The 27,953-nt window shown below is 45.0% G+C and overlaps 1 protein-coding gene and 1 pseudogene across 1 annotated transcript; one reads left to right on the top strand and one right to left on the bottom strand.

The window, feature by feature from the left end:
• Positions 1 to 21: 21 nt before the first annotated feature.
• On the top strand, positions 22 to 18,832 carry LOC124048102 (protein unc-13 homolog D-like). Its single transcript, XM_046368536.1, has 34 exons — positions 22 to 187; positions 1,734 to 1,766; positions 1,917 to 1,967; positions 2,208 to 2,264; positions 2,387 to 2,494; positions 3,099 to 3,158; positions 3,467 to 3,533; positions 3,696 to 3,876; positions 4,431 to 4,475; positions 4,578 to 4,649; positions 4,809 to 4,878; positions 6,347 to 6,451; positions 6,702 to 6,794; positions 7,034 to 7,134; positions 7,328 to 7,445; positions 7,532 to 7,653; positions 7,908 to 7,998; positions 8,100 to 8,156; positions 8,288 to 8,385; positions 8,583 to 8,634; positions 8,778 to 8,908; positions 10,728 to 10,848; positions 11,248 to 11,400; positions 11,755 to 11,850; positions 12,071 to 12,277; positions 12,412 to 12,486; positions 13,532 to 13,611; positions 13,772 to 13,886; positions 17,013 to 17,084; positions 17,221 to 17,304; positions 17,393 to 17,513; positions 17,626 to 17,749; positions 17,982 to 18,187; positions 18,262 to 18,832. The coding sequence occupies exons 1-34, from the start codon at positions 125 to 127 to the stop codon at positions 18,369 to 18,371; spliced, it is 3,339 nt and encodes a 1,112-aa protein (XP_046224492.1). The 5' UTR covers positions 22 to 124; the 3' UTR covers positions 18,372 to 18,832.
• Positions 15,766 to 27,939, bottom strand: LOC123989603 (annotated as a pseudogene).
• Positions 27,940 to 27,953: the final 14 nt, after the last annotated feature.

Genomic DNA, 27,953 nt, shown 5'->3' with positions numbered 1-27,953 from the left:
CCCCACTCTGCACTACTCTCTTGTATAACCTCTCACTGCCTCCCATTCCTTTAAACACAGCAGAAAACCTTCAGCCACACAGCCTCTGCAGAGAAGGGTATTTGGCTGTTCATCCACCTCAACCATGATGCCAAGCCAGGATGGGTTGTCCACAATCGGAGACAACCTGCTGCAACCTCCCGACCAGGCAAGTACCAAACTTTGTCGTGTTACAAATAAGTTAATTTAATACAGTTCATATCGAATGAACCGTTTACAAATGACATCCGTTTTTGTACATAGTCCCCTCGTTTTAGGGAAACAAAAAAATTTGGACAAATTAACTTCTATTGTATTAAAGTAGTGAAAGGTTTAGTATTAGTGGAATTTATCCAATTACTTTTGGTTCCCTAAAAAAGTGTTGTAATTTCAACGGTTCAGCCAATATGGATGAAAATACCTTAAAATTAAAGCTGACTAGCTGCACTTTAACCTCATAGTCATTGTATCATTTCATATTCAAAGTGCTGGAATACAGAGCCAAAACAACAACAACAACAATTGTCACTGTCCAAATACCTCTGGACCTCACTGTATGTTTTTTTCCTCATTTGTCTGTAATAAGGATCAAAATAGATCCACGGCATTCCTCTTCTGTGAAACACATTCATCATATTGGTATTGGGCCCAATTTATTAGGAAGGGGTTGAATTACATGGTGCCACTATGGACATCATCAGGTTCCAATGTGTGTGTGTGTGTTGGGGGTTTGATGCCCTCTCGGATAACAGTTTGGGATGATGGCCTCAACAAACAAAAAAACGGATGCTGAGGTCAAATCGGTTTGCGAAACTTTATTTTCACCATCGGTGAAATGCTCTTCTGTTTTGAGTGACTTGAACATATCTTTGTATTGAGCCGAAAATGTGTCATGATCATTGATGTTTTGATAAGACTAGCTGACTGTTGGCTATTATTAATGTACTCGTTCTGTGAGTGTTACATGCAGTCCATTTGGTATCCTAAGATAAGATCCCACTTGGCTAAAAACTGGTTCAATCGACGTTGTTTCCACATTCCGCATAAAAATGTGATGACATTGAATCAACATGGAAAACTCATTGGATTTTAAAGAGTCCTCAACATAAGGGAATTTAGTATGTTTTTCCCCCTTTTAACCTAAATCTAATGACATTGTGACAATTTTGGTTGATTTCACATTGAATTAGTTAGTTAACAACTTAACCAAATGTCAATCAAGACTAGACGTTGAAATGATTTCTGTACCCAGTGGGATGTGACCATGAATCATACTTCGGCATGATCAGTGTTTCGGGAAATCAGACAACACCGAGGGAGGTGTTTTCACTTCTCATAGAAGAACCACAGACGAGAAATACATAGTTTTTATACCCGCGTGTCTGTGAATGCACGTGTGTGTGTATATGTGTATGCATTCCTGTTTTATCTGTGTCCTTGTCAGATCTTTCTTATCCTGTCCTATATTTTTTGTTCTGAAACTGGAGACGAGTAGTTCCCGTATCGCCGCACATGAGGAAGTCCCTGACCGAACTAGTGTCACCCTGCTATTTGCATGAGATATTTCCACATTAAAAACACAGACATTTCTCAAGCTCCCCACTGTTGCACTGTTGATATGTCACAGCAAGTACCGTTGGCCCATCTATAAGTGTAGGGCCACGGGTTTCCTGACCACCAGTGGCTAAACTGGGTTGTTTCTCTTCCACATACAGGCTCGTGGCTCAACCAGGAACAGACAGAGACAGGTACAGTGAGCAGAACCTCTCCACTTCAACAACATATTTTAAATATGCCAGAAATATGAATGCTATTTTGCCATATCTGCTTCCCACAAACAAGGGTTACTGTATAAATGTATTGTGTGTAATTGCCCTCCTCCTCCCCCTCCTTCTCAGAGCTCCCCTGCTCGTAAACTGGGGATGACCAGGAGACAGAAGGACAAGAGGGTAGGTCCAGCTCCTATTTTCTCCACATAAGGACGAATGTTGTTAATAAGCAGTATGAGCCAAAGCCTGATGCAATAAATATCATAATCAACGATGTTGTGTCTTGTTTGTATCTGCCATGATCAAATAAACTACTAAGTAGGCTCGTACACAATAACTTCACGAACTGTGACTTTGTGACTTCAGCACTTCCTGAATTAAGAACCCACAGTAGATAACAGGATGGGGATGTACTTTCAGGACTTTAAAGAGAATGAGAACCCAGAAGAGAAGGAGAAGAGACACAAGGAGCAAGAGGTATCATCGCTATAACAGAATAATTCTGCTCGTTTTCATAGACTTTTTAGCTACAGGAGGTGGCACGTTAGTATGTCGTTTAAGAGACCCTATTAAAGGTTAATGTTTGTTGACCCCCCCAGCTCAAGCCACTGTATAAAGAGCTGCTGTACACCATCATCCACAAGCTGGGGAAGCCAGCCTCAGCAGAGGTCTTCACTGATAACCAGCTGCACCAATACATCAAAGAGGTGACAACCAAACACTCTCAACTTACTCTATTCTAACCCTCTCACAGACATGACATCTAACCAAACACTCTCAATTTACTCTATTCTAACCCTCTCACAGACATGACATCTAACCAAACACTCTCAACTTACTCTATTCTAACCCTCTCACAGACATGACATCTAACCAAACACTCTCAACTTACTCTATTCTAACCCTCTCACAGACATGACATCTAACCAAACACTCTCAACTTACTCTATTCTAACCCTCTCACAGACATGGCATCTAACCAAACACTCTCAACTTACTCTATTCTAACCCTCTCACAGACATGACATCTAACCAAACACTCTCAACTTACTCTATCCTAAACCTCTCACTGACATGACATCTAACCAAACACTCTCAACTTACTCTATCCTAAACCTCTCACTGACATGACATCTAACCAAACACTCTCAACTTACTCTATCCTAAACCTCTCACTGACATGACATCTAACCAAACACTCTCAACTTACTCTATCCTAAACCTCTCACTGATCAAATGTGTTCTGATTATTTTATTGTCCAAATACTAATACAGTACCTTGTTGCTATCACACTACCCCTCCCCCTTCAGGCTTTCTCTATGGCAGAGGATGAGCACCAGAGTTTGACAGAGAGGGTCCAGAACACAGAGGTGAGTACGCAGAGGAGTTTCATACTCCTAGGAGAAGCCATTTGACCCAGCAGTATTTACCTATACAGCACCTAAGGGGGTTATGTCCACAGGAGGTTGGTGGCACCTTAATTGGGGAGGACGGGCTCGTGGTAATGACTGGAGAGGAATCAGTGGAATGGTATCAATTACATCAAACACATTGGTTTCCATGGTTTCCAGTAGTTTGATGCCATTCCATTCGCTCTGTTCCAGACATTATTATGAGCTGTTCTCCCCTCAGCAGCCTCCACTGGTTCTGTCATACGAAGTCTGAGTCTTGTCCACAGCCTCCAGTCTACTGTCTGATGGCCACTGTGAAGGAAGCCAAGGGCATCCTGGGAAAAGACATCAGTGGTACGTCATTCTTCAGATCTGTGAACGCAATCAAATGTACTTCAACTACTTTGGTTATCTGGAGGTGGCCAAGAGAGTTCTGGATTTAGGTTGGTCCGTTTAGGAACCGCAGATTTATCAGTTGTGGTCTGTGAATCCTCCGGTGTGATGTGTTGTCCCCAGGTTTCAGTGACCCATACTGCTTGCTGACCATCCTGGAGGATGAGAAGGAGAGCAAGACACGCCGGTCCAGATCTAAACCCCGTAAAGCCGTGGTGAAGGACGCCGTCTCAGACGAGGAGGTTTACACGACAGAAACCAAGAAACAGACCCTCAACCCCATCTGGAACCAAACCTTCGTACTGTGCGTGAAGGAACATTTAGATAGGTTCTATGTTCTATTTGTTATTTTATTCGGATCCCCATTAACTGTTGCAAAAGCAGCAGCTACACTTCCTGGGGTCCACACAAAACATGGATAGACGAGAACAGCTCAAGGACATAACTAAATACATTAAAAAATGACACAAGTAGCCTACATATCAATACATACACACAAACTGTCTAGTTCAAATAGGGATGAGGCGTTGTGCCGTGAGGTGTTGCTCTATCTGTTACATACATAGAACACACCTATGAGTTTACATAGGGTGCTTGAAATAGCCTGGTCCCTGTTTGTACAGCCTTGAACTTCCTGATAGCCTGGTCCCAGATCAGTTTGTACCGCCTTGAACGTCCTGATAGCCTGGTCCCAGAACGTCCTGATAGCCTGATAGTGCAGATAGATTGTGGCTTCTATCAATGTAATTGTCTGCATCATTTCCAATCCCCCATTTTTTGTAAATATATATATTATTTTAAATATATTAATTGTCTTTCATGAAGATTATAAACCTCTCTCTTACCCTGGGCTGGTAGGGAGTTTGAAGAAACTGACGGTGCAAGCTTCCACATGGAGATGTGGTGAGTAACCAGTAGTCTACTGTTTGTTAGTCGGCTTGAAGGAAAAGAAACCAACAGAAAATCCTTTTCCATATTAATGTCTGTTCGATCTCCCTCTCGTAGGGACAGGGATGAGGAGGTGTCTCTGGCACAGAAGCTTGAAGAGATCAGAACCAACTTCCATGGACTGAGGAGGTAGAGCTCACACACACATACACGCACGCACGTACGCACACACGCACGCACGCACGCACGCACGCACGCACGCACGCACACACACACACACACACACACACACACACACACACACACACACACAATATCCCAATGTTGATTGTTTATGTTCCCATTCAGGATGATCAAAGATGCGAAGAAATTAAAAGGCCAGGATGATTTCTTGGGAAACATTGTTCTGAGACTGAAGGTGAAGCAGTTTCTACACACACACTCACCCACCATGACGCTCAACCACCATGACTCTCACCCACCATGACTCTCACCCACCATGACTCTCACCCACCATGACTCTCAACCACCATGACTCTCACCCACCATGACTCTCACCCACCATGACGCTCAACCACCATGACTCTTAACCACCATGACGCTCACCCACCCATGCTCACCATGACGCTCAACCACCACCACCATGACTCAACCACCATGACTCTCACCATGACGCCACCACCATGACGCTCAACCACCATGACGCTCACCCACCATGACTCCACCCACCATGACTCTCAACCCCACCCACCATGACTCTCACCACCATGACTCTCAACCACCATGACGCTCACCCACCTCACCCACCATGACTCTCAACCACCATGACTCTCAACCACCATGACTCTCACCCACCATGACGCTCACCCACCATGACGCTCACCCACCATGACGCTCAACCACCATGACTCTTAACCACGCTCACCCACCATGACGCTCACCACCACCATGACGCTCAACCACCATGACGCTCAACCCACCACCAACCACCATGACGCTCACCCACCATGACGCTCACCCACCATGACGCTCACCCACCATGACGCTCAACCACCATGACTCTCAACCACCATGACGCTCACCCACCATGACGCTCAACCACCATGACTCTCAACCACCATGACGCTCACCCACCATGACGCTCACCCACCATGACGCTCACCCACCATGACTCTCACCCACCATGACTCTCAACCACCACCACCATGACGCTCACCCACCATGACTCTCAACCACCATGACTCTCACCCACCTCTCACCCACCATGACTCTCACCCACCATGACTCTCAACCACCATGACTCTCACCCACCATGACTCTCAACCACCATGACTCTCAACCACCATGACTCTCACCCACCATGACTCTCACCCACCATGACTCTCACCCACCATGACGCTCACCCACCATGACGCTCACCCACCATGACGCTCACCCACCATGACGCTCAACCACCATGACGCTCACCCACCATGACGCTCACCCACCATGACGCTCACCCACCATGACTCTCACCCACCATGACTCTCACCCACCATGACTCTCACCCACCATGACTCTCACCCACCATGACTCTCAACCACCATGACTCTCACCCACCATAACTCTCACCCACCATGACTCTCAACCACCATGACTCTCACCCACCATGACTCTCACCCACCATGACGCTCACCCACCATGACGCTCAACCACCATGACGCTCATCAAGTAACGCTCCCAATTTGTGTGTGTGTGTGTGTGTGTGTGTGTGTGTGTGTGTGTGTGTGTGTGTGTGTGTGTGTGTGTGTGTGTGTGTGTGTGTGTGTGTGTGTGTGTGTGTGTGTGTGTGTGTGTGTGTGTGTGTGTGTGTGTGTGTGTGTGCGTGCGTGCGTGTGTGTGTGAAGGACCTGCATTGTACAGAGGATAACTGGTATGTCCTGGAGCCTAGAACAGAGACGTATCCAGATCGGGGCCAGTGTCATCTGCAGCTCAAATTCACCCACAAAGAGGTATGGAGCTCAAGTCCCTCTACAACTCTCTAGTAGCACATGATGTTACAACATAATGTAATGAACACATAAAACCAACCATGTCAATTTAAATATATGGTCAGACTGATGAGAGAAACGCCCAAAGAGCAGGGTGGTTTTTCTCTAACAGAAACTTTGAGATATGTGGGATTTTTTGTAAGAGAGAGTCAATCTAGTTTGTGATCTACTGGATGACAAATACTCATTACAATGTGTTTCTCTGTGACAGAGAGACGGGACATTGAGTGCAGGTCGTAGTGCCTACGTCAACTACTGTGGGATCCTACAGCAGTTTGTTCAGTCACACATCTCTAAGCAACAGGTAACAGTTTGTCCAGTCACACATCTCTAAGCAACATGTAATAAACAGTTCAGTTTGAACATCTGACAGTCATACATGTACATCTAGTGGTTCATCTGTGAAGGCAATACACCTCTCTCTCCCCCAGGGTAGTATACATCTAGTGGTTCATCTGTGAAGGCAATACACCTCTCTCTCCCCCAGGGTAGTATACATCTAGTGGTTCCTCTGTGAAGGTAATACACCTCTCTCTCCCCCAGGGTAGTGGTCCGTGGAAAGGAGACTTGTGTGGGGAAGGACAGACCCTGTTGGAACTATACGCCACTCAGAATGACCTCTCACCTTTCCTGCAGGATCTGGCGTAAGTACCACACACTCAACACACACACACACACACACACACACACACACACACACACACACACACACACACACACACACACACACACACACACACACACACACACACACACACACACACACACACACACACACACACACACACACACACACACACGCACGCACACACGTAAACGTTAACATATGTCTTACAGGAAGTGGGTGGCCTACAGTAAACTTTACCAGAGTTTAGAGGTGGACTCCTCACTGCTACTGCAGCAGCTGACCAGTATAGAGTACCACTGGCACCAACAGGAGCTGCCCTACCAACAGGTAAAACAGTTCTTCCTTTCCTTATTTGACATATTATATACTGTATATTATTTACTAATGAAATAAACACATGGACATACGTGCAGAAACAGGAGCTAGGGGACTCTCTCCATGGTTTCCTGCAGTACGGACTGTGTCTCGTGGCCAAATACAGAGACATCTTTCCCCCAACGCAGGACGCTAACCCTCGCCTACACACACTACTCAGGTACCCTGCTGCGAGTGTGTGTGTGTGTGTGTGTGTGTGTGTGTGTGTGTGTGTGTGTGTGTGTGTGTGTGTGTGTGTGTGTGTGTGTGTGTGTGTGTGTGTGTGTGTGTGTGTGTGTGTGTGTGTGTGTGTGTGTGTGTGTGTGTGTGTGTGTGTGTGTGTGTGTGTGTGTGTGTGTGTGTGTGTGTGTGTGTGTGTGTGTGCCATATAGTATGTGTTTAAAACACATCTGATAAACAAACTGTGTGTTTTAGAATCCTGTCCCAGATATGTAAGACGCGGGCGTTTCAGAAGCTGAACCCGGCTCAGTTTGACCTGCACGACGAGGTCAATGACGCGGTGCACGTGAGTACATAAAGACTACAGTTAATATGGTATGAACTATCTGTTAAACGATCCACAGAGCTATGTTACTCTGTTGGACTGAAAGTCTTTGTTTTCCTCAGTGTGGTACACAGGAGTGGTTCTCCATTAAGAAGGGATTACACCAGCCCATGACCAAGGTAGGCTGCAGACAAACAAAGAGACCCCTCACACACATCACATTCAAAAGAACATCAAGCGTTTATTTACCCACATTCTGTAACTTTATCTCTCTTTTCATCCCCACCCTGCCCTTCCTCCCCCTTACCAGGACATGACAGAGACCGTGAGTGCCCTCTCGAGGCTGATAGGTGAAGTGCAGGAGGACATCAAGCACAACAAGGACAGCTGGAATAGAGTGTTTGTCAGGTAGGAGACACACAGTAGGAGACACACAGAACGACTGTATGGAGGGAGGTCACATTAGAGGGTTTATCAGGTAGGAGACGGACGACCACGCAGAACGACTGTATGGAGGGAGGTCACATTATCTGTCTTGAATACGAAGAAGGTCTGACTGTTAATCACATGAATGGACTTGAATGGGTTTCTCTCTCTCTGTGTAGTGCTGTGCAGGTTGATGTGTTCACTATAGTCTACCAAAAGCTGGACTCCCTGGTAAGTGGCTGTGAAAGATAACTGCATTACTCCCTACCTCTCTTACTCCCTCTCTCCACTGTGTAACTTACTGCTTATCTCTCTCTCTGTCTCTGTGTCTCTCTCTCTCTCTCTCTCTCTCTCTCTCTCTCTCTCTCTCTCAGTTGGCAGGGGAGGTGAGGGACACCCTAAACCAACTGGAGGGTAAGATGGAGCAGAGTCTAGCCAATGGCTTGTTCCCTCTCTACCTGAGTCTACAGGCCATCCACAAAGACAAGGCCTTCCTACAGAAAAGGTCAGAGGTTACTCCCTTATACTACCTGCTCAGTAGCAACAAACCCTGTTAGCTGCATGCATGCGAGTCCGCACTCAACTTTCTGCTGTTTTCCCCTTCAGTTAACACTATCAACATTTTGCTCAACTGTGGGAATTTTAATTGTAATATACCGAAACAAAAATAAAATATGCTAGATTTAGTATGCAAAACTAACTATTCCATTGGCAAGCACGACTCAGGCCCGTACACAGACAGGGGGTCATAACCAATCAGAGCTGAAGGAGGCCTATATGCAAATAGCGATGGCCAAATATGTATCTGTGCCAGTCACTTTGAACTGGACTGTGTTTATAGCATGAGCGGTCGTGAGTTGATGCGCTTGTTTTGATATCAAAGCAAGAGCTGCATGTAGACACGTGTGCACATTTGTTCATATCCATTTCTAGTTAGTGAGTTATTATCCCAGTTATAGATCATTTGTAGTCAGCAATGGGAGAGTGGTTGCTTCCAACAAGATCACAAAATGTACGCATTTCTAGCTATATTTGAAAAGCCAGTCAGGTAAAGAGCTTTTTATGTCTTAAAGGGGCGGTGTTGTATTTTGAGACGGTCTTGAATAAGCTAAGTAGCCAATAGGCAGAGAGAAGCATAAATTGTCCCATTCTCTGTAATAATGGTATGGGAATAATAATTCATTTTATTCTGTAAAGTGATTTCTTCAGTCAGCTCCTTGTCTGAGGGACCAAGTGGAATAACTGGTTAAAATGTCAAGCCCTGCATGTTTTTTCTTCTTCAAAAGTCTCATAGAATGTAGGCCTACATTGAACACCACACTGCTACTGTAGTCTGAACGATATAACAGCTATTTCCATGTTAAAATGTTATGGGATACATTTTTCTCCATTGTTTTTGATGGTCGACCCCTCTGGTAGCACTACATTATGATCAAATAGCCACAGTAGGCCACTTGGCAGTTTTCACAGTAAATTGAGTGAATGTTGCTCGGTAGTACAAATTACTCCCTTATATTATATACCCAGTACTACATACTACTCCCTGATACATACTCAGTACTTCACATTACTACACTATATAGAAGGGGGCGGCAGGGTAGCCTAGTTGTTAGAGCGTTGGACTAGTAACCGGAAGGTTGCAAGGTAGTAACCAGAGCTGACAAGGTGCAAATCTGTCATTCTGCCCCTGAACAGGCAGTTAACCCACTGTTCCTAGGCTGTCATTGAAAATATGACTGACTTAACTGACTTGAATATGACTGACTTATGACTTAACTGACTTGAATAGTTAAATAAAGGTAAAATAAAAATATACACTGAGTGGACAAAACATTAAGAACACCTTCCAAATATTGAGTTGCACCCTCCCTCCCCTTAGAACAGCTTCAGTTCAACGACACTTATATATCTTTTCACCCAATGAATGGCACACACACACAATCCATGTCTCAATTGTCCTAAAGACTTAAACATCCAAGACCAAATATCATTGAACGGAGTATGGTAGCAGGCGCACCGGTTTGTGTCAAGAACTGTAATGCTGCTGGGTTTTTCCCACTCAACAGTTTCCCGTGTGTATCAAGAATGGTCCACCACCCAAAGGACATCCAGCCAACTTGACAAAACTGTGGGAAGCATTGGATACAACATGGGCCAGCATCTCTGTGGAACGCTTTCGACACCTTGTAGAGTCCATGCCCCAATGAATGGAGCCTGTTCTGAGGGCAGAAGGGTGGGGGGGGGGGGGTGAAACTCAATATTAGGAAGGTGTTCCTAATGTTTGGTACACTCAGTGTAGAGCTAAGGCTGTTGTGTTGTTTCAGTGTTAAACTGTTGGAGCTGACTAACTTCCATGAGGGCTTCCGTGAGGCGCTTCCCTATTGGTTGAACAAGGCCTTCAGCACCACTCAGGACAGGGTGGAGAGAGCTGTGCAGGTGGACCAGGTAACATACTGTAATAACATAACACCTAGTGAAGCAGTATAATTAAGCAGTAAGGCCCGACAGGATGTGGTATACGGCCAATATACCACGGCTAAGGGCAGTTCTTAGGCAGGACGCATCGCAGAGTGGTATATTGGCTATCACAAACCCCGAGGGTGCTATTATAAACTTACATTTATTTACATTTAAGTCATATAAACTTGTTACCAACGTAATTAGAGCAGTACAAATAAATGTTTTGTCATACCCGTGATATACGGTCTGATATACCACAGCTGTCAGTCAGGCAGCATTCAGGGCTCGAACCAGCCCAGTTTATAGAATAGATACCAGGTAATATTTACTGTACACCTTGAAGCTATGTGAGATACTCAACCCGTCCACCCTATCTTCCCCCAGCTGCAGCCGCTTCAGTCGGGGATGGTGCCCATCAAACACAGCTCATCAGCCGTAGACCTGGTGGCCTGTGTCCAGCCCATCTGTCAGCTGTGGGAGCAGCTCTCCTGGCCAGACCCTGAGGAGGCCTTCATGCTAATGGTCAAACTCACCGAGGTAGTGCATCACAAAAAACGCATGATCATGCAAATACACATAGTATCTCATCATAATCAGACAAGAACGTGCTCTATCATACTTGGGGGTAGTGGTCTAAGACACTGCATCTCAGTGCAAGAGGTGTCACTGTACCAATACCTGTTCAAATTCAGGCTGCATCACATCTGGCTGTGATTGGAGTCCCATAGGGCAGTGCACAATTGACCCAGCATTGTCTGGGTTTGGCTGTCATTGTAAATAAGAAGTTGTTCTTAATTGACTTGCCTAGTTAAATAAAGGTATAAAATACACACATTTAATATTGTTGGTGTATAAGATTTAGCTCATTTTAATGTGTGTGTGTGTGTTCAGGACGTGTGTAAGATCGTGGTGAACTACTGTCGTATCCTGAAGGAGCGGGTCAGAGAGCTGTCTGAGAACTCTGACCACAGCAGCGCTGTCAACAAGGTGAAGGAAAGAACCCTCCTCCTTCGTATCTCTTCCACTTTCATTCCTCTCTGCTCAATATTTCTTCCCTCTTGTCCTTCTCTCTCTCTATCTCCTTTTCTCTTAACTACATTCAAGTGAATTAATTGTGTTAATTGCCACCTCTGTGTCTCACAATCTCGCCCCTCCTCCCTTCCTCTCCCCTCCCCTCCCCCTCCCTCCGCTCCCCTCCCTCCTCCAGCTGTGTGTAGTAGTGAATGACTTGGAACACCTGAGGTCGGTGCTGACCCGCCTGCCCCAGCAGCTCAACTGGGCAGCGCTTCGAGAACGCACACGTCACGTGATAGGGGACCCTCAGTTCCACAACGTGCTCCCCTCACAGCTGCAGCATGCACAGGGGGTCCTCAGCAGAGAGATACGCTCTGCCTTAGAGACCGTTGGACGGAAGGTAGGAGGAGAGAGGCCTTCGGGGGGTTTAGATGGAGCGGAGTCAAAAGAGACCCAGACCATATTGAGAAATTGGCCTATAATCCCGTTCTTCAATATAGAATTTCAAGTCTCTCTGTCTCTTTCTCTCCCTAGCTGAATTCAGACATTGAGACATACGTCCGCAGCATGTCTACTCGACGCAGACTCCCCTCCAAGTCCACTGAAGATGTAAGAAACTATCATCATTACTCCATTTCCAATTCAGCGATACTGCATTTATAGACAACCATTTCCTTTTGTGTTATGATGATTAGGACTCTATGTATTGGGCTATCATGTCACATTACCTAGACATGACCCTTTATCGCCAGAAATAAGAATGAAAACAATAGAGTACCACAGTATGAGTCATAATACCCATAAAACCTAGCGGTCAAACAAGGAAATGGTTCCAATCGTTTTTTTTCCATAGAGGATTTTAGAAACACTTAAAAAAGGGCCGTGTTTAGTGAAGGCTCACCCTGGTGTGATGTTTTTACAACCGTGTAAATCTCTCTAGGACAAGCTGACATTTGTCAATACATTCACCGGCCCCAAAATAAAATGCTAATTAGCTGATAATATGGCTATCATACAGAACTACAAATGCCATGATGCTCTGGATGAGAGTGACGAATCGAGGCAAAGGTAAGAATCTCTGGATTAACTATCTAATATAAACTAAATTTATTGAATTCGTAAATTGGCTACATTTGTTTAAATTGACAAATCTGTAAACTGTACACAATACCTAGAAACGGTGTCAGGTAGAATTTGCAGGATTTTGTCGTTTTGAACGATGTCTACTTTGATGCTAATTATAATTTTAGAATTTAAGTATAAATAGAGCCGACTATATTGATAAAAGTCACCTTGTCCTAGAGAGATTTACATGGTCAACAAAACGTCACACCAGGGTAAGACTTCACAAAACAAAGCCCTTATTATAAGAGTTTCTAAAATCCCCTAAGGGAAAAACGATTGGAAGCATTTCCTTGTTTGACCGCTAGGTTTTATGGGTATTATGACACTTCCACTGTGTGGCTCTATTGTCTGATGGTGCTGGACCATCTAACATAAAACAAATAAAATGGGAGAGTTTGTTAAAAACCTTTTATTTAAAAGCTTTTCAAATCCAGGTCATGTGACATGATTGTCAGAAACACAGGGCCCTAGTTTACGATGGCTGATGTAAACCATGTCACTGTACTGCTCCATACGTCCACCATCCCAGGCTGTGGTTCCTCTGATGAAATATCTGGAGAAAGAGCTGCAGTACATGAATGAGAACCTGGTCCAGGAGAACTTTAACAGGTGTATACACACACACAGACACACCCCTGTAGTACCCAACACACACACACACTCACCTGTGGTTCAACCAGTACTGAGGATGTGTTACCCTCTGTGTTCTTAGAGCAGTGGTTTACATGCTTTTGAAATATTTTCATCTCCCCCTTCCTTCCTTCCCCAGTCTGTTGACTCCGTTGTGGACTAACTCCATAAGAACCTTATACCAGGTAGCTACACAGCAGAAACAAGTGGAAGGACTCATGGTGTTCTGTCAACGACTGCAGTACACACTCCAGGTTAGTATAGTACCGCAGTACACACTCCAGGTTAGTATAGTACCGCAATACACACTCCAGGTTAGTATAGTACCGCAGTACACACTCCAGGTTAGTATAGTACTGCAGTACACACTCCAGGTTAGTATAGTACTGCAGTACACACTCCAGGTTAGTATAGTACCGCAGTACACACTCCAGGTTAGTATAGTACCGCAGTACACACTCCAGGTTAGTATAGTACTGCAGTACACACTCCAGGTTAGTATAGTACCGCAGTACACACTCCAGGTTAGTATAGTACCGCAGTACACACTCCAGGTTAGTTTGGTACTGCAGTACACACTCCAGGTTAGTATAGTACCGCAGTACACACTCCAGGTTAGTATAGTACTGCAGTACACACTCCAGGTTAGTATAGTACTGCAGTACACACTCCAGGTTAGTATAGTACCTCAGTACACACTCCAGGTTAGTATAGTACCGCAGTACACACTCCAGGTTAGTATAGTACCGCAGTACACACTCCAGGTTAGTATAGTACCGCAGTACACACTCCAGGTTAGTATAGTACCGCAGTACACACTCCAGGTTAGTATAGTACCGCAGTACACACTCCAGGTTAGTATAGTACCGCAATACACACTCCAGGTTAGTATAGTACTGCAGTACACACTCCAGGTTAGTATAGTACTGCAGTATAGTACCGCAGTACACACTCCAGGTTAGTATAGTACTGCAGTACACACTCCAGGTTAGTATAGTACTGCAGTCCACACTCCAGGTTAGTATAGTACCGCAGTACACACTCCAGGTTAGTATAGTACTGCAGTACACACTCCAGGTTAGTATAGTACTGCAGTACACACTCCAGGTTAGTATAGTACTGCAGTACACACTCCAGGTTAGTATAGTACTGCAGTACACACTCCAGGTTAGTATAGTACCGCAGTACACACTCCAGGTTAGTATAGTACTGCAGTACACACACCAGGTTAGTATAGTACTGCAGTACACACTCCAGGTTAGTATAGTACTGCAGTACACACTCCAGGTTAGTATAATACTGCAGTACACACTCCAGGTTAGTATAGTACTGCAGTACAAACTCCAGGTTAGTATAGTACTGCAGTACACACTCCAGGTTAGTATAGTACTGCAGTACACACTCCAGGTTAGTATAGTACTGCAGTACACACTCCAGGTTAGTATAGTACCGCAGTACACACTCCAGGTTAGTATAGTACCGCAATACACACTCCAGGTTAGTATAGTACCGCAGTACACACTCCAGGTTAGTATAGTACCGCAATACACACTCCAGGTTAGTATAGTACCGCAGTACACACTCCAGGTTAGTATAGTACTGCAGTACACACTCCAGGTTAGTATAGTACTGCAGTACACACTCCAGGTTAGTATAGTACCGCAGTACACACTCCAGGTTAGTATAATACCGCAGTACACACTCCAGGTTAGTATAGTACCGCAGTACACACTCCAGGTTAGTATAGTACCGCAGTACACACTCCAGGTTAGTATAGTACCGCAATACACACTCCAGGTTAGTATAGTACTGCAGTACACACTCCAGGTTAGTATAGTACTGCAGTATAGTACCGCAGTACACACTCCAGGTTAGTATAGTACTGCAGTACACACTCCAGGTTAGTATAGTACTGCAGTCCACACTCCAGGTTAGTATAGTACCGCAGTACACACTCCAGGTTAGTATAGCACTACAGTACACACTCCAGGTTAGTATAGTACTGCAGTACACACTCCAGGTTAGTATAGTACTGCAGTACACACTCCAGATTAGTATAGTACTGCAGTACACACTCCAGGTTAGTATAGTACCGCAGTACACACTCCAGGTTAGTATAGTACTGCAGTACACACACCAGGTTAGTATAGTACTGCAGTACACACTCCAGGTTAGTATAGTACTGCAGTACACACTCCAGGTTAGTATAATACTGCAGTACACACTCCAGGTTAGTATAGTACTGCAGTACAAACTCCAGGTTAGTATAGTACTGCAGTACACACTCCAGGTTAGTATAGTACTGCAGTACACACTCCAGGTTAGTATAGTACTGCAGTACACACTCCAGGTTAGTATAGTACTGCAGTACACACTCCAGGTTAGTATAGTACTGCAGTACACACTCCAGGTTAGTATAGTACTGCAGTACACACTCCAGGTTAGTATAGTACTGCAGTACACACTCCAGGTTAGTATAATACCGCAGTACACACTCCAGGTTAGTATAGTACCGCAGTACACACTCCAGGTTAGTATAGTACCGCAGTACACACTCCAGGTTAGTATAGTACCGCAATACACACTCCAGGTTAGTATAGTACTGCAGTACACACTCCAGGTTAGTATAGTACTGCAGTATAGTACCGCAGTACACACTCCAGGTTAGTATAGTACTGCAGTACACACTCCAGGTTAGTATAGTACTGCAGTCCACACTCCAGGTTAGTATAGTACCGCAGTACACACTCCAGGTTAGTATAGTACTACAGTACACACTCCAGGTTAGTATAGTACTGCAGTACACACTCCAGGTTAGTATAGTACTGCAGTACACACTCCAGGTTAGTATAGTACTGCAGTACACACTCCAGGTTAGTATAGTACCGCAGTACACACTCCAGGTTAGTATAGTACTGCAGTACACACACCAGGTTAGTATAGTACTGCAGTACACACTCCAGGTTAGTATAGTACCGCAGTACACACTCCAGGTTAGTATAGTACTGCAGTACACACTTTAGGTTAATACTTTAAGAAAAGTACACACTCTAGGTTAATACTTTAAGAAAAGTACACACTCCAGGTTAGTATAGTACTGCAGTACACACTCCAGGTTAGTATAGTACTGCAGTACACACTCTAGGTTAATACTTTAAGAAAAGTACACACTCTAGGTTAATACTTTAAGAAAAGTACACACTCCGGGTTAGTATAATACTGCAGTACACACTCCAGGTTAGTATAGTACTGCAGTACACACTCCAGGTTAGTATAGTACTGCAGTACACACTCCAGGTTAGTATAGTACTGCAGTACACACTCTAGGTTAATACTTTAAGAAAAGTACACACTTCATGACAACTCTGACTGCGTTGCAGTGTCTGGAGCAGTGTTTTTATGCTGAGGGGAACGGACTGCCACTGGAGACCCTACACACAGACGACTACAAAGTGAGTTCATGTTGGCTACATTGCACAGTATATTGTTAGAACTTGGTTCTATAATAAGGGCCATGTAGAAAAACCTTGTGTTATGAACGCTGTACAATAACCCTCTCTCTTTCTGCGCTCTCCTCAATTCATTCAGACTCTGAAATCTCACTTGACACACAACTCTCTCAACTGCCAGCAGCTCATAGAGAAATTCCTGGATAGGAAAGTATGGGAACAGGTAAGAGTGTATTCTACTTGTGTTGTACAGCAGTGAAAAACCATAGCTATACAGAATACATTGGATTGAATCTGCATTTGTGTAACAGAAAGTTTACAGTGGAGAGAAGTATGGCGCAGTCACACTCATCGCATCCTACAGGAGGTCTGACCTTAGACTTCGAGTAGAAGTGTTGAACGCAGCTAATCTCCTACCCATGGACTCCAACGGTCAGTGGTTTCCTCTCCTTGTCCCTTTTACATCGACATAGATCAAGGCAAAGGACAAGACAGGTCTTCTTAAAGATCTGATATCTCTGGTGTCTCTCTCCCTCCTCTCCAGGTTCCAGTGATCCGTTTGTCCAGTTGTGTCTGGAGCCTCGTCATGTGTTCCCCGAGGTGGAGCCTCGCACCACCCAGATCAAGAGCTGTGACCTCAACCCTCTGTTCGACGAGGCCTTCGAGTTGTAAGCCCTATAGCTCCAACTGCTGTCCCCTTCCGTCGCTACATTGGTGGCAGCAGATAATCCAAGTCTCTCAGATCTTTGTTGAAAACATGTCAAGAGTTACAACCACCTTTTGCGCTTCAACCTCGTCTCCTGCCGTTTCCTACCCTCAGGAACTATACAGGTAATCAATCTCTCCCACATCCCCCTCTTTGTCTTCCTCTCCATGTACCCCCCTGCCTCCCTCCGTCAGTATGGTGTCAGTGGAGCAGTGTCAGGCTGCGGGGGCGTGTCTGGTGGTGACCGTGTTGGACTATGACACCCTGAGAACAGACGACTTCGAGGGGGAGGCCTTCCTGGCTCTGAGGGCAGTGCCGGGTGTCGGAGGGGGGCCAGGGCACCAGCCAGACCCTTCCCCGGCCCAGATACGCCTGCCGCTCACACACCCCAAACCAAACGGTATGATCTGGAATTAAGTTGTGTGAAAATTAACACATACTTGCATGATACTGAAGCGTGCTCGTTTCGTCCAGATGACAGTATCCTGAAGCTGTTGGAGTCGAGGAGAGGGGAGAGGGAGGCCCAGGTGTTTGTGAAGAAACGCAGACAGAGAGAAAAACAGTCACAGGAGGAGAAACAATGAGCATAATAACAAAAATAGACATGTATTTTATTGTTCTATACCAAGACAGACTCAATGAAACGCTGTTGCTGGATGCAGTAAAGGGATGGACTGTGTGCCAGGTGTGTGTCTGTGTATAGTGCCGGTGCTCTCAACAGTGATCATGTCTTTTCACCGGATAGCAACACAAGCACACACACCCCTGCTGTATCCAAAGCAGAGGTGGTACCTGATAACTGGTGTGGTCAGTGCATGGGGCAATTATGACATACAAAAACAATGTATATTTGACACCTGTTTGAAATACTGTGAAATATTAAAATGCTTACAAATGTAAATTATGCCCCGCCCCCAAAATAATTATACCTTGATTTTTATTTTTTATTTTTAAGTTGGTTGTTTGACAGAAACTAAATGGCATTTGAGTTAACATGAAGCGCCTTGTTATTAAATTAAACTAATATACATCATTTTAAAGACTACACAATTGACTAGTATATTTTTCAAGATTGTGTTGTTAACATGCCCCCCCCCCATCCTTCCAGTTAAAGAATATTACAGACAGCAAACCTGAGTCAGTCACGTACAGAAACTACTCGTCACACACAGACGGCTTCATCCAAATGGTCTAAACGGGGCTGTCGTTCCTTCACCTGTCATTTATTTATAGACTTCCACCATATTCCCTTCCTGTAGTTTCAGATCAGTGCAAAGGGAGAAGAAGCCTTTTTAAACTATTGAAATGCTTGCCTATTCCTCCTCTGACGAGAAGCCTCGTTAGCAAAATGATAACTACTGACTTGGCCTTCACTTCTCTAGAAAAAAGCATGAAAATTCTATGAAAAATAGAAGATATATTTTTATTTTAACTGTAAAAAAAACGAAGGAATTGTACTCGCAGCAGTCTTCAGCGGTGGTCCCTATCGCCTCGATCACACCGACAACGTACTTGTGGAAAATAGTACGCAGCATCATCTGGATGTGTGTACAACAACAGTTCAACATTCACCTTCTGCTACCATTTCTGTCAATCCATCTATGCATACAGTTTGACTCATACAATGGATAAATCAATTGTATGTTACCTCGCCGAACGCACCGCAACTTCCTCTACAACGCAATTCTGCAAGGCAAACGAAGCGTTCCAATAAATGTACTTCTGGAGTGCCAAAACGTAATGACGCTGTCGGTGTGATCGAGGCATTAGGCCGTAGCATCATGGAACAGAGGTCAAGCGTGCCCTTTACTGACTCTGAGTCAGTTGTGTGGTTTAGTTCGTAATGGTGAAAGTCAGGTCTGTAGTGAGGAGAGCTGATCCCAAATCATTTCTTATGCACAGGCAGTGTTTTGAGTAAAAAACATTTCAGATCTTGAATCATTTGACTATAGGGACAGCAGTCTGGTCTCTGGGTGAGGATATCTGATCTAGGATCAGAGGTAAGAAACAACAGAGTATCTACCTGTACTCCATAGCGTTAGAACAACTGGTTTGTATCTGATCTAGGATCAGAGGTAAGAAACAACAGAGTATCTACCTGTACTCCATAGCGTTAGAACAACTAGTTTGTATCTGATCTAGGATCAGAGGTAAGAAACAACAGAGTATCTACCTGTACTCCATAGCGTTAGAACAACTAGTTTGTATCTGATCTAGGATCAGAGGTAAGAAACAACAGAGTATCTACCTGTACTCCATAGCGTTAGAACAACTGGTTTGGATCTGGTCTAAAGTCAGTCACTTAGTTTTAGGGTCAACTGGGCTGTTTTGAGTAAGTAACTAGGGCTGGTCTGAGGTCAGTGTTGGGGGATCCGCCGAGCTGCAGCTAGTTGAGGGGTTAGGTCAGGATAACTGATCCGGGGTCTGTTCTGGGCAGAGGGGGCACTCTGCAGAGCAGCTGTCACACTGCAGACCGTGTCTACAGGGCTGAGAGACTGAGCCCTGCCCTCTACACAGCACACAACACTGCCTCTGCTTTCTATACACCACCTGGATGGTGGGGTGAGAGAGAGGAGAAAAGAAGGAGAGAAAGGGGGGGGAGAGAAAGAGAGAAGAATAAGAGAGAGAGACAAAAAGACAGAAAGAGAAAAGCCTGCTAGTTACTTAAAAAAAGAATAAAAAAATGCCATTTAGCAGACGCTTTTATCCAAAGCGACTTACAGTCATGTGTGCATACATTCTACGTATGGGTGGTCCCGGGGATCGAACCCACTACCCTGGCGTTACAAGCGCCATGCTCTACCAACTGAGCTACAGAAGGACCATACCATAGATTCCCGGGACCACCCATACATAGAATGTTTGCACACATGACTGTAAGTCGCTTTGGATAAAAGCGTCTGCTAAATGGCATATTATTATTATTATTATTAACAAGCATGGCTCTGTGTGTATGTGAGCGTATCCCCTACCTGCTCCACAGTGTGTAGACATGTACAGAGCTGGGCCTGCAGACTGACCACACACTCTTCAGGCAGTCTATGGATCAGCTGTAGCTGGTGCAGGGCCAGGTGGGGGTTTTCTCCTGTCCTCATGCAGTCCAGCGCCTCCTGGAGGAAGGAGGTCTGTCTCTGCGCCTCCTCCTCATCCTGCCTGGCACGCTCCACTTGTAAAGCTAACCGACCGGACGAGCCACGAGCCGCCCACACCTGGAGTGAGAGAGTGATGTAGACAGGGAGGGTGATGGGAGAAACATGAGAAAAACGGGAGCGTCAGAGCGATTAAAGGGGAAGGAAGAGAGACATTTCTTAAGACTGACCTTTTTTATGGTTTATTGGTGCACACACACATGCACACGCACGCACGCACGCACGCACGCACACACACACACACACACACACACACACACACACACACACACACACACACACACACACACACACACACACACACACACACACACACACACACACACACACACACACACACACACCTCATACCTGTGCTGTATGTCTCCAGGTGTGGCCCCAGTGTTTCAGTAGTCTGTTAGCATCGTCTAGTTCCTGTCTGACCCGGGCTGCCTCCATGCTCTGGCCCATGGAGGGTAGCATGGCCGGCGGTGTACCGGGAGAATCATGGCCTGACGGGTGCTCCCAGATACTACTGCTCATACCATTCAGGCCTGCAATACAGGAGACACATGAGAAATATTTATTAAGTTGAGGTGTCTCTAGAAAGTACGGGAAAATGTTGGGGCACATTTTTAAATCACCTCTAATCTAACAGACAAATACAAGATCTAAAAACCTAGAGAGCTATGAGATGACCCCAAAAAGCTTCTTTCTGATTGGCCGTGCTGCGACAGATGAGCGGAGAAGAATGGTGACTGGCGGACTCTGATTGGTGTCGAGGGCGAGGGTGAGCTGAAAGGGGCGGAGCTGCAGAGGGATCCTGGGATGTTGACAGGAGCCGAACTCTGGAGCTGGTTCCCTCCTGCAAAATCAATCAACAATGTAATCAATCAAACATTACAATCACCTCAGGTAGGTGTGTGTATCTGGGCTCCATACCCACCCAGCATGGCTCGGGCAGAGCTGAGCTGCTGGCCAGGCTTCTCTCCAGGGCAGACATCCCAAAGACATTCAGGTCCAGGTCTTCCAGAGCTGACTCTATACATCTATACAAAACAAAACGTTTAGTTACTCAGATCTGTCCCACACAAGGACATCCATTTTGGCCGCATGTGCTCCTAGCTTGTAACGCCAGGGTAGTGGGTTCGATCCCTGGGACCACCCATACTTAGAATGTATGCACACATGACTGTAAGTCGCTTTGGATAAAAGCGTCTGCTAAATGGCATATATTATTATTATATATTATTAGCTATTTCTCTGTGCGTCCTGACATTTTAGGAGCGCCAGTGTTGACCAGGAAGAGAAATCTCCCAGATAGTAATTGTCTTACATGTAAAGAATATGAACGAAGGCATCGGGGATGTTTGTATTTCTGGTAACTTTATGAAGACGACACAGGAATCCCTCTGTCTACCACTTAGTGTAGCCAGCCAGTCATTTCTCAAGGCCTTCCCAGAAAACCTTCCAAATAACAAGTAGGCTTACCTGGCAGAATGATATGCCATCATGATGATTCGTTTCAATCGGATGGTCTTTTGTTTTTGCTAACTCTGCTAATGTACATGCAGTACAGCAACACTACCAGCCAAACTCGAGTCTCTTGAGGTGGGCAACTGACATTAAAGGGCAACTATACCCTCCTAAATATTTATATATTTTTCTTCCCCAGACCTCAAAAGTGGTCTCCTAATGTGGTTTAAACATTGTTGTGGACTTTGAACATCCATTTCTGTTGCTTTTCTATTTAAAAAAAAGTGTGATTTTGAGAGTGAAAACCAGAAAACATATCTGATATCCAAAACCCGGATAAAGTGTGGATTTTGGTGTTATGGAGAATAAATGTATTAGCTGGTAAAATTCTGAGTGGCTGGTAGATTTTTTTTAACCTACCTGCCAGTGGACGAAATACTTTGTTTTTAAGGCCCTGTTTAAAAACCATGTCCACGGTCAGTTCCAAAACCATTCACTGGCATCAGTCTTGTTACCCCATTAGCTAGCTAGCTAACATCCTGGTTACTTTACCAGTATATCTAAACATCTGGGGGCACAGAAAGGAAAAAGGATAGCTTCTTTAGAAGATCAATGATCATTGCAATGAATGAGTGACTGAGCCCTTACATGTCACTCACAAACTTGACGCTCTTAAAGAGACAGTGTAGAATTTCCAATGTAATGCATCTCAATAGATAATGCTTTTACACAATGTAGAAACTTATTCTACAAATGACTTTGCAGATTTTTGTATCAACATTTAGCTTTTTATAATAAATATTTCTAGAGCTCAACATGTGCCTCAAAAGTAGCTAGAATTAATTTGGGCCTCATACGCAATATCTCAATTAATTACAAAAATATATATTATTGTGCTCCTAGATTGTATGTTGTGCTCCTAACTATTTTTAATATGGGAGCACCAGTGCTACCAATGCATTTTTTAAATTTAGAGCCCTGGTCCCATGGCAATCAAGTGATCCAATGTCAATATTCTTTATAGATAACCTATGTAATTGCCCCTCAGGGATAAATATCATTTTTTTAATTGAATGGAATTTTAGGAAGTAAACTACAATAGTTAGCTACTTGTACAGTGGCCAGCTCCTCTGACATTAAGAGTAATACGAGTTGAAAGAGTCTTCTGTGCCTACGTGACTGACTCACCAACTACAGACTCAATGGTGTCGCTGGTGGGGTAGAAGGGCAGTGCATTGGCATTCATGCCTGAGGAAAGGCGCTGGTGCTGGGGCTCCGTGGTGGTCCTGGTGGAGGGGTCCTGGAGGAGCCGGGCTGGGAGGGGTGGCTGCCAGGCTGGAGGGAACACTGGAGGACAGACTCAGAGGACTACCCACTGGGAGGAACACCAGCAGGTCCTAGAGAGAGACAGAGGGTGGTGCTACAATCATTATGCAGACTAACAGTGGGTTGGGTATAGTTATAGTATAGTTTGTTATAGTATAGCTATAGTATAGATAGTTATAGTACAGTTATAGTTAATTATAGTATAGATAGTTATGGTATAGTTAGTTAGTTATAGTATAGTTAGTTATAGTTTGTGTTTGTGTGGACTACTCCTCCTGTTTGTACCTGTGTTTGTGTGGACTACTCCTCCTGTTTGTACCTGTGTTTGTGTGGACTACTCCTCCTGTTTGTACCTGTGTTTGTGTGGACTACTCCTCCTGTTTGTACCTGTGTTTGTGTGGACTACTCCTCCTGTTTGTACCTGTGTTTGTGTGGACTACTCCTCCTGTTTGTACCTGTGTTTGTGTGGACTACTCCTCCTGTTTGTACCTGTGTTTGTGTGGACTACTCCTCCTGTTTGTACCTGTGTTTGTGTGGACTACTCCTCCTGTTTGTACCTGTGTTTGTGTGGACTACTCCTCCTGTTTGTCCTGTGTTTGACTACTCCTCCTGTTTGTACCTGTACCTGTACTCTTCCTGTTTGTGTGTTTGACTACTCCTCCTGTTTGTACCTGTGTTTGTGTGACTACTCCTCCTGTTTTACCTGTGTTTGTGTGGACTACTCCTCCTGTTTGTACCTGTACTACTCCTCCTGTTTTTGTGTGGACTACTCCTCCTGTTTGTACCTGTGTTTGTGTGGACTACTCCTCCCTCCTGTTTGTACCTGTGTTTGTGTGGACTACTCCTCCTGTTTGTACCTGTGTTTGTGTGGACTACTCCTCCTGTTTGTACCTGTGTTTGTGTGGACTACTCCTCCTGTTTGTACCTGTGTTTGTGTGGACTACTCCTCCTGTTTGTACCTGTATTTGTGTTTGTGTGGACTACTCCTCCTGTTTGTACCTGTATTTGTGTGGACTACTCCTCCTGTTTGTACCTGTGTTTGTGTGGACTACTCCTCCTGTTTGTACCTGTGTTTGTGTGGACTACTCCTCCTGTTTGTACCTGTGTTTGTGTGGACTGTGTTTGTGTGGACTACTCCTCCTGTTTGTACCTGTGTTTGTGTGGACTACTCCTCCTGTTTGTACCTGTATTTGTGTTTGTGTGGACTACTCCTCCTGTTTGTACCTGTATTTGTGTGGACTACTCCTCCTGTTTGTACCTGTATTTGTGTGGACTACTCCTCCTGTTTGTACCTGTATTTGTGTTTGTGTGGACTACTCCTCCTGTTTGTACCTGTGTTTGTGTGGACTACTCCTCCTGTTTGTACCTGTGTTTGTGTGGACTACTCCTCCTGTTTGTACCTGTGTTTGTGTGGACTACTCCTCCTGTTTGTACCTGTGTTTGTGTGGACTACTCCTCCTGTTTGTACCTGTGTTTGTGTGGACTACTCCTCCTGTTTGTACCTGTGTTTGTGTGGACTACTCCTCCTGTTTGTACCTGTGTTTGTGTGGACTACTCCTCCTGTTTGTACCTGTGTTTGTGTGGACTACTCCTCCTGTTTGTACCTGTGTTTGTGTGGACTACTCCTCCTGTTTGTACCTGTATTTGTGTTTGTGTGGACTACTCCTCCTGTTTGTACCTGTGTTTGTGTGGACTACTCCTCCTGTTTGTACCTGTGTTTGTGTGGACTACTCCTCCTGTTTGTACCTGTGTTTGTGTGGACTACCCCTCCTGTTTGTACCTGTGTTTGTGTGGACTACTCCTCCTGTTTGTACCTGTGTTTGTGTGGACTACTCCTCCTGTTTGTACCTGTGTTTGTGTGGACTACTCCTCCTGTTTGTACCTGTGTTTGTGTGGACTACTCCTCCTGTTTGTACCTGTATTTGTGTTTGTGCGGACTACTCCTCCTGTTTGTACCTGTATTTGTGTGGACTACTCTTCCTGTTTGTACCTGTGTTTGTGTTTGTGTGGACTACTCCTCCTGTTTGTACCTGTATTTGTGTGGACTACTCCTCCTGTTTGTACCTGTGTTTGTGTGGACTACGCCTCCTGTTTGTACCTGTGTTTGTGTTTGTGTGGACTATGCCTCCTGTCTTTGCTGTTGTGGTAGTAGGGACAGGCGTAACCTTGGCGACACAGACGAGAAGGTTTTTTACACAGATCTGTCTTGTAGTGGGACAACACATAGTTGTTATCTACAGAGAGAGGAGAGAGAGAGGAATGTATTAGTATTGGAATCATGGCCTTCATATAGAATCTTCCAGGATCAGTTAAAAGATGTGTATTGTGTGTGTATAGCCGTACTCTGCCAACGGGGTTCCTCACTCAAGATCTTCTCAATGAGGGCGGTACTAGCCACCAGCCCGTCCCCCCCTCCTCCCTCTGCAGCCCCCGACCCCCCCTGAGACTCCATCACCTGCACCTCCCTTGAGAGGGGGAGAGGGACGTCATGGCAACGAGACCAGTTAGAAACAGAACAATGAAACAGACAAAAGAGCCTAGACTTCAAGATCGAGAGACTTTGGGTCATTGTGTTTGTATGACGCGTCTCCACTCTACCTGACGTCGTAGACGGGACATCGTAGGTCATGTGATCCGTGTGCCCTTCCCGTCCGTCTCGTGGATACAGGAGCCCGTCTTATAGTACCTCGGATGATACCGCTGCTCTGTGTCGCCCGCAGAAACGGACATCTGGAAATCACACCGTTGAGAGATACAATTATTGTATTGTCAATTACTTTTAAAAAACATACAGGGGGAAAAACCATTTACACATCTTGATGGGTCATGTGATATTGGCTCAGAGCCACAGTCTTCATCATTTGCATTCCCCCTGTGTGTGTGTTAATGGGCTAGGTGTGAGTAAGTGATGTGTTAGCACTTCTCCTGATCTGACTGAGTTATGGGGGGAGTGGTGCTGCTTTCAGCTGCAAAGCACTGCAGTCAACAGCCATCACTTCAGCTATTCACCGGGATGGTTACAGGTGCTAGAATCGTTAGTGGGTGCGTCCTCTCACCTCATTGATAAACAGTAACCTCAATTTGAAAAGAAATCCCAATCCCAGATGCTTTACTATGCAATGTAGAGCATGTTCAGTATATATTCATGTTGGGAACTCAAGGATTGACCATTCTTTTGCCCCAGAAACTTTGTTTTTTTATTGAATAAAACAATAGTGTCTCTGTCTATCTGACTACCAATACATGAAATCATTTTTTAAATCCTTGGTACCCACCCAGCACACAGACAAACACTCTCTCTCTCTCTCTCTCTCTCTCTCTCTCTCTCTCTCTCTCTCTCTCTCTCTCTCTCTCTCTCTCTCTCTCTCTCTCTCTCTCTCTCTCTCTCTCTCTCTCTCTCTCTCTCTCTCTCTCTCTCTCTCTCTCTCTCTCTCTGACACAGACTCACTCGTCCGCATCAGGGCAGGTGCCTGTGCTCTCGTCGCATTTGTTACAGTAGACGTCTGGACTGTAGTTGAAGGTTCCGTCCCGCCTGCGGATGGGTCTGCGGCGCCGCTGGTTCAGGAAGTGCCAGTGGAAGCAGGAAAAGGGCCGGTGCTGGGTACACTTGTGCTGCACGAACAGAGGACACTGTTCTGTCCTGAACTCCTTCAGATACCTGAATGGAGGGGGGGGGGGGTTGCCGGTGGTGATTGATTAATGACTAGTGTATTAGTGTATGTCTTATATTTGACACCAAACGATGACTATAGCAAGCTGCAGGAGTCATAGCAACTATCGCTCTCTTACTCTCTCTCTCTCTCAAAAAAAAACAGACACACACAAAGTTAACTTATGAACCAATTATAGGTAAATAGACCAACCATTAAATCAAATATTATTAGAGTCTTACATTGTAATTGTATTGCATATTATAATATCCAGACACAAAATGGTAACTCTACTTATGGATAACACTGACAGCTCCCCAAACAGTCCACCTCTGCCTATCCAAAAGATACCAACTCAGTCACCAGTAGGCCTCTAGAACGGGTACACATTCATCCAAACCTGAGATAACTGAGAGAATACAGGATCAACTGACCTGATTCTCTTAACCTCAGTGGTGTTTTGGTATGTTTACTTACACACGTGAAGTTGTGTGTGTCTATATGTGGTCTACGTATGTGTAGTGTTGAGGTTTCTCAGGCTGACCGTGCAGGACGTTGGCGGGAGACGTCATGTCTCCTGCGGGCG

The sequence above is a fragment of the Oncorhynchus gorbuscha genome, linkage group LG11 (genome assembly GCF_021184085.1).
Source record: "Oncorhynchus gorbuscha isolate QuinsamMale2020 ecotype Even-year linkage group LG11, OgorEven_v1.0, whole genome shotgun sequence".
NCBI lineage: Eukaryota > Metazoa > Chordata > Actinopteri > Salmoniformes > Salmonidae > Oncorhynchus > Oncorhynchus gorbuscha.
Note: the sequence above shows the minus strand (reverse complement) of the source record. Positions and strands in the feature narration are given on the sequence as shown.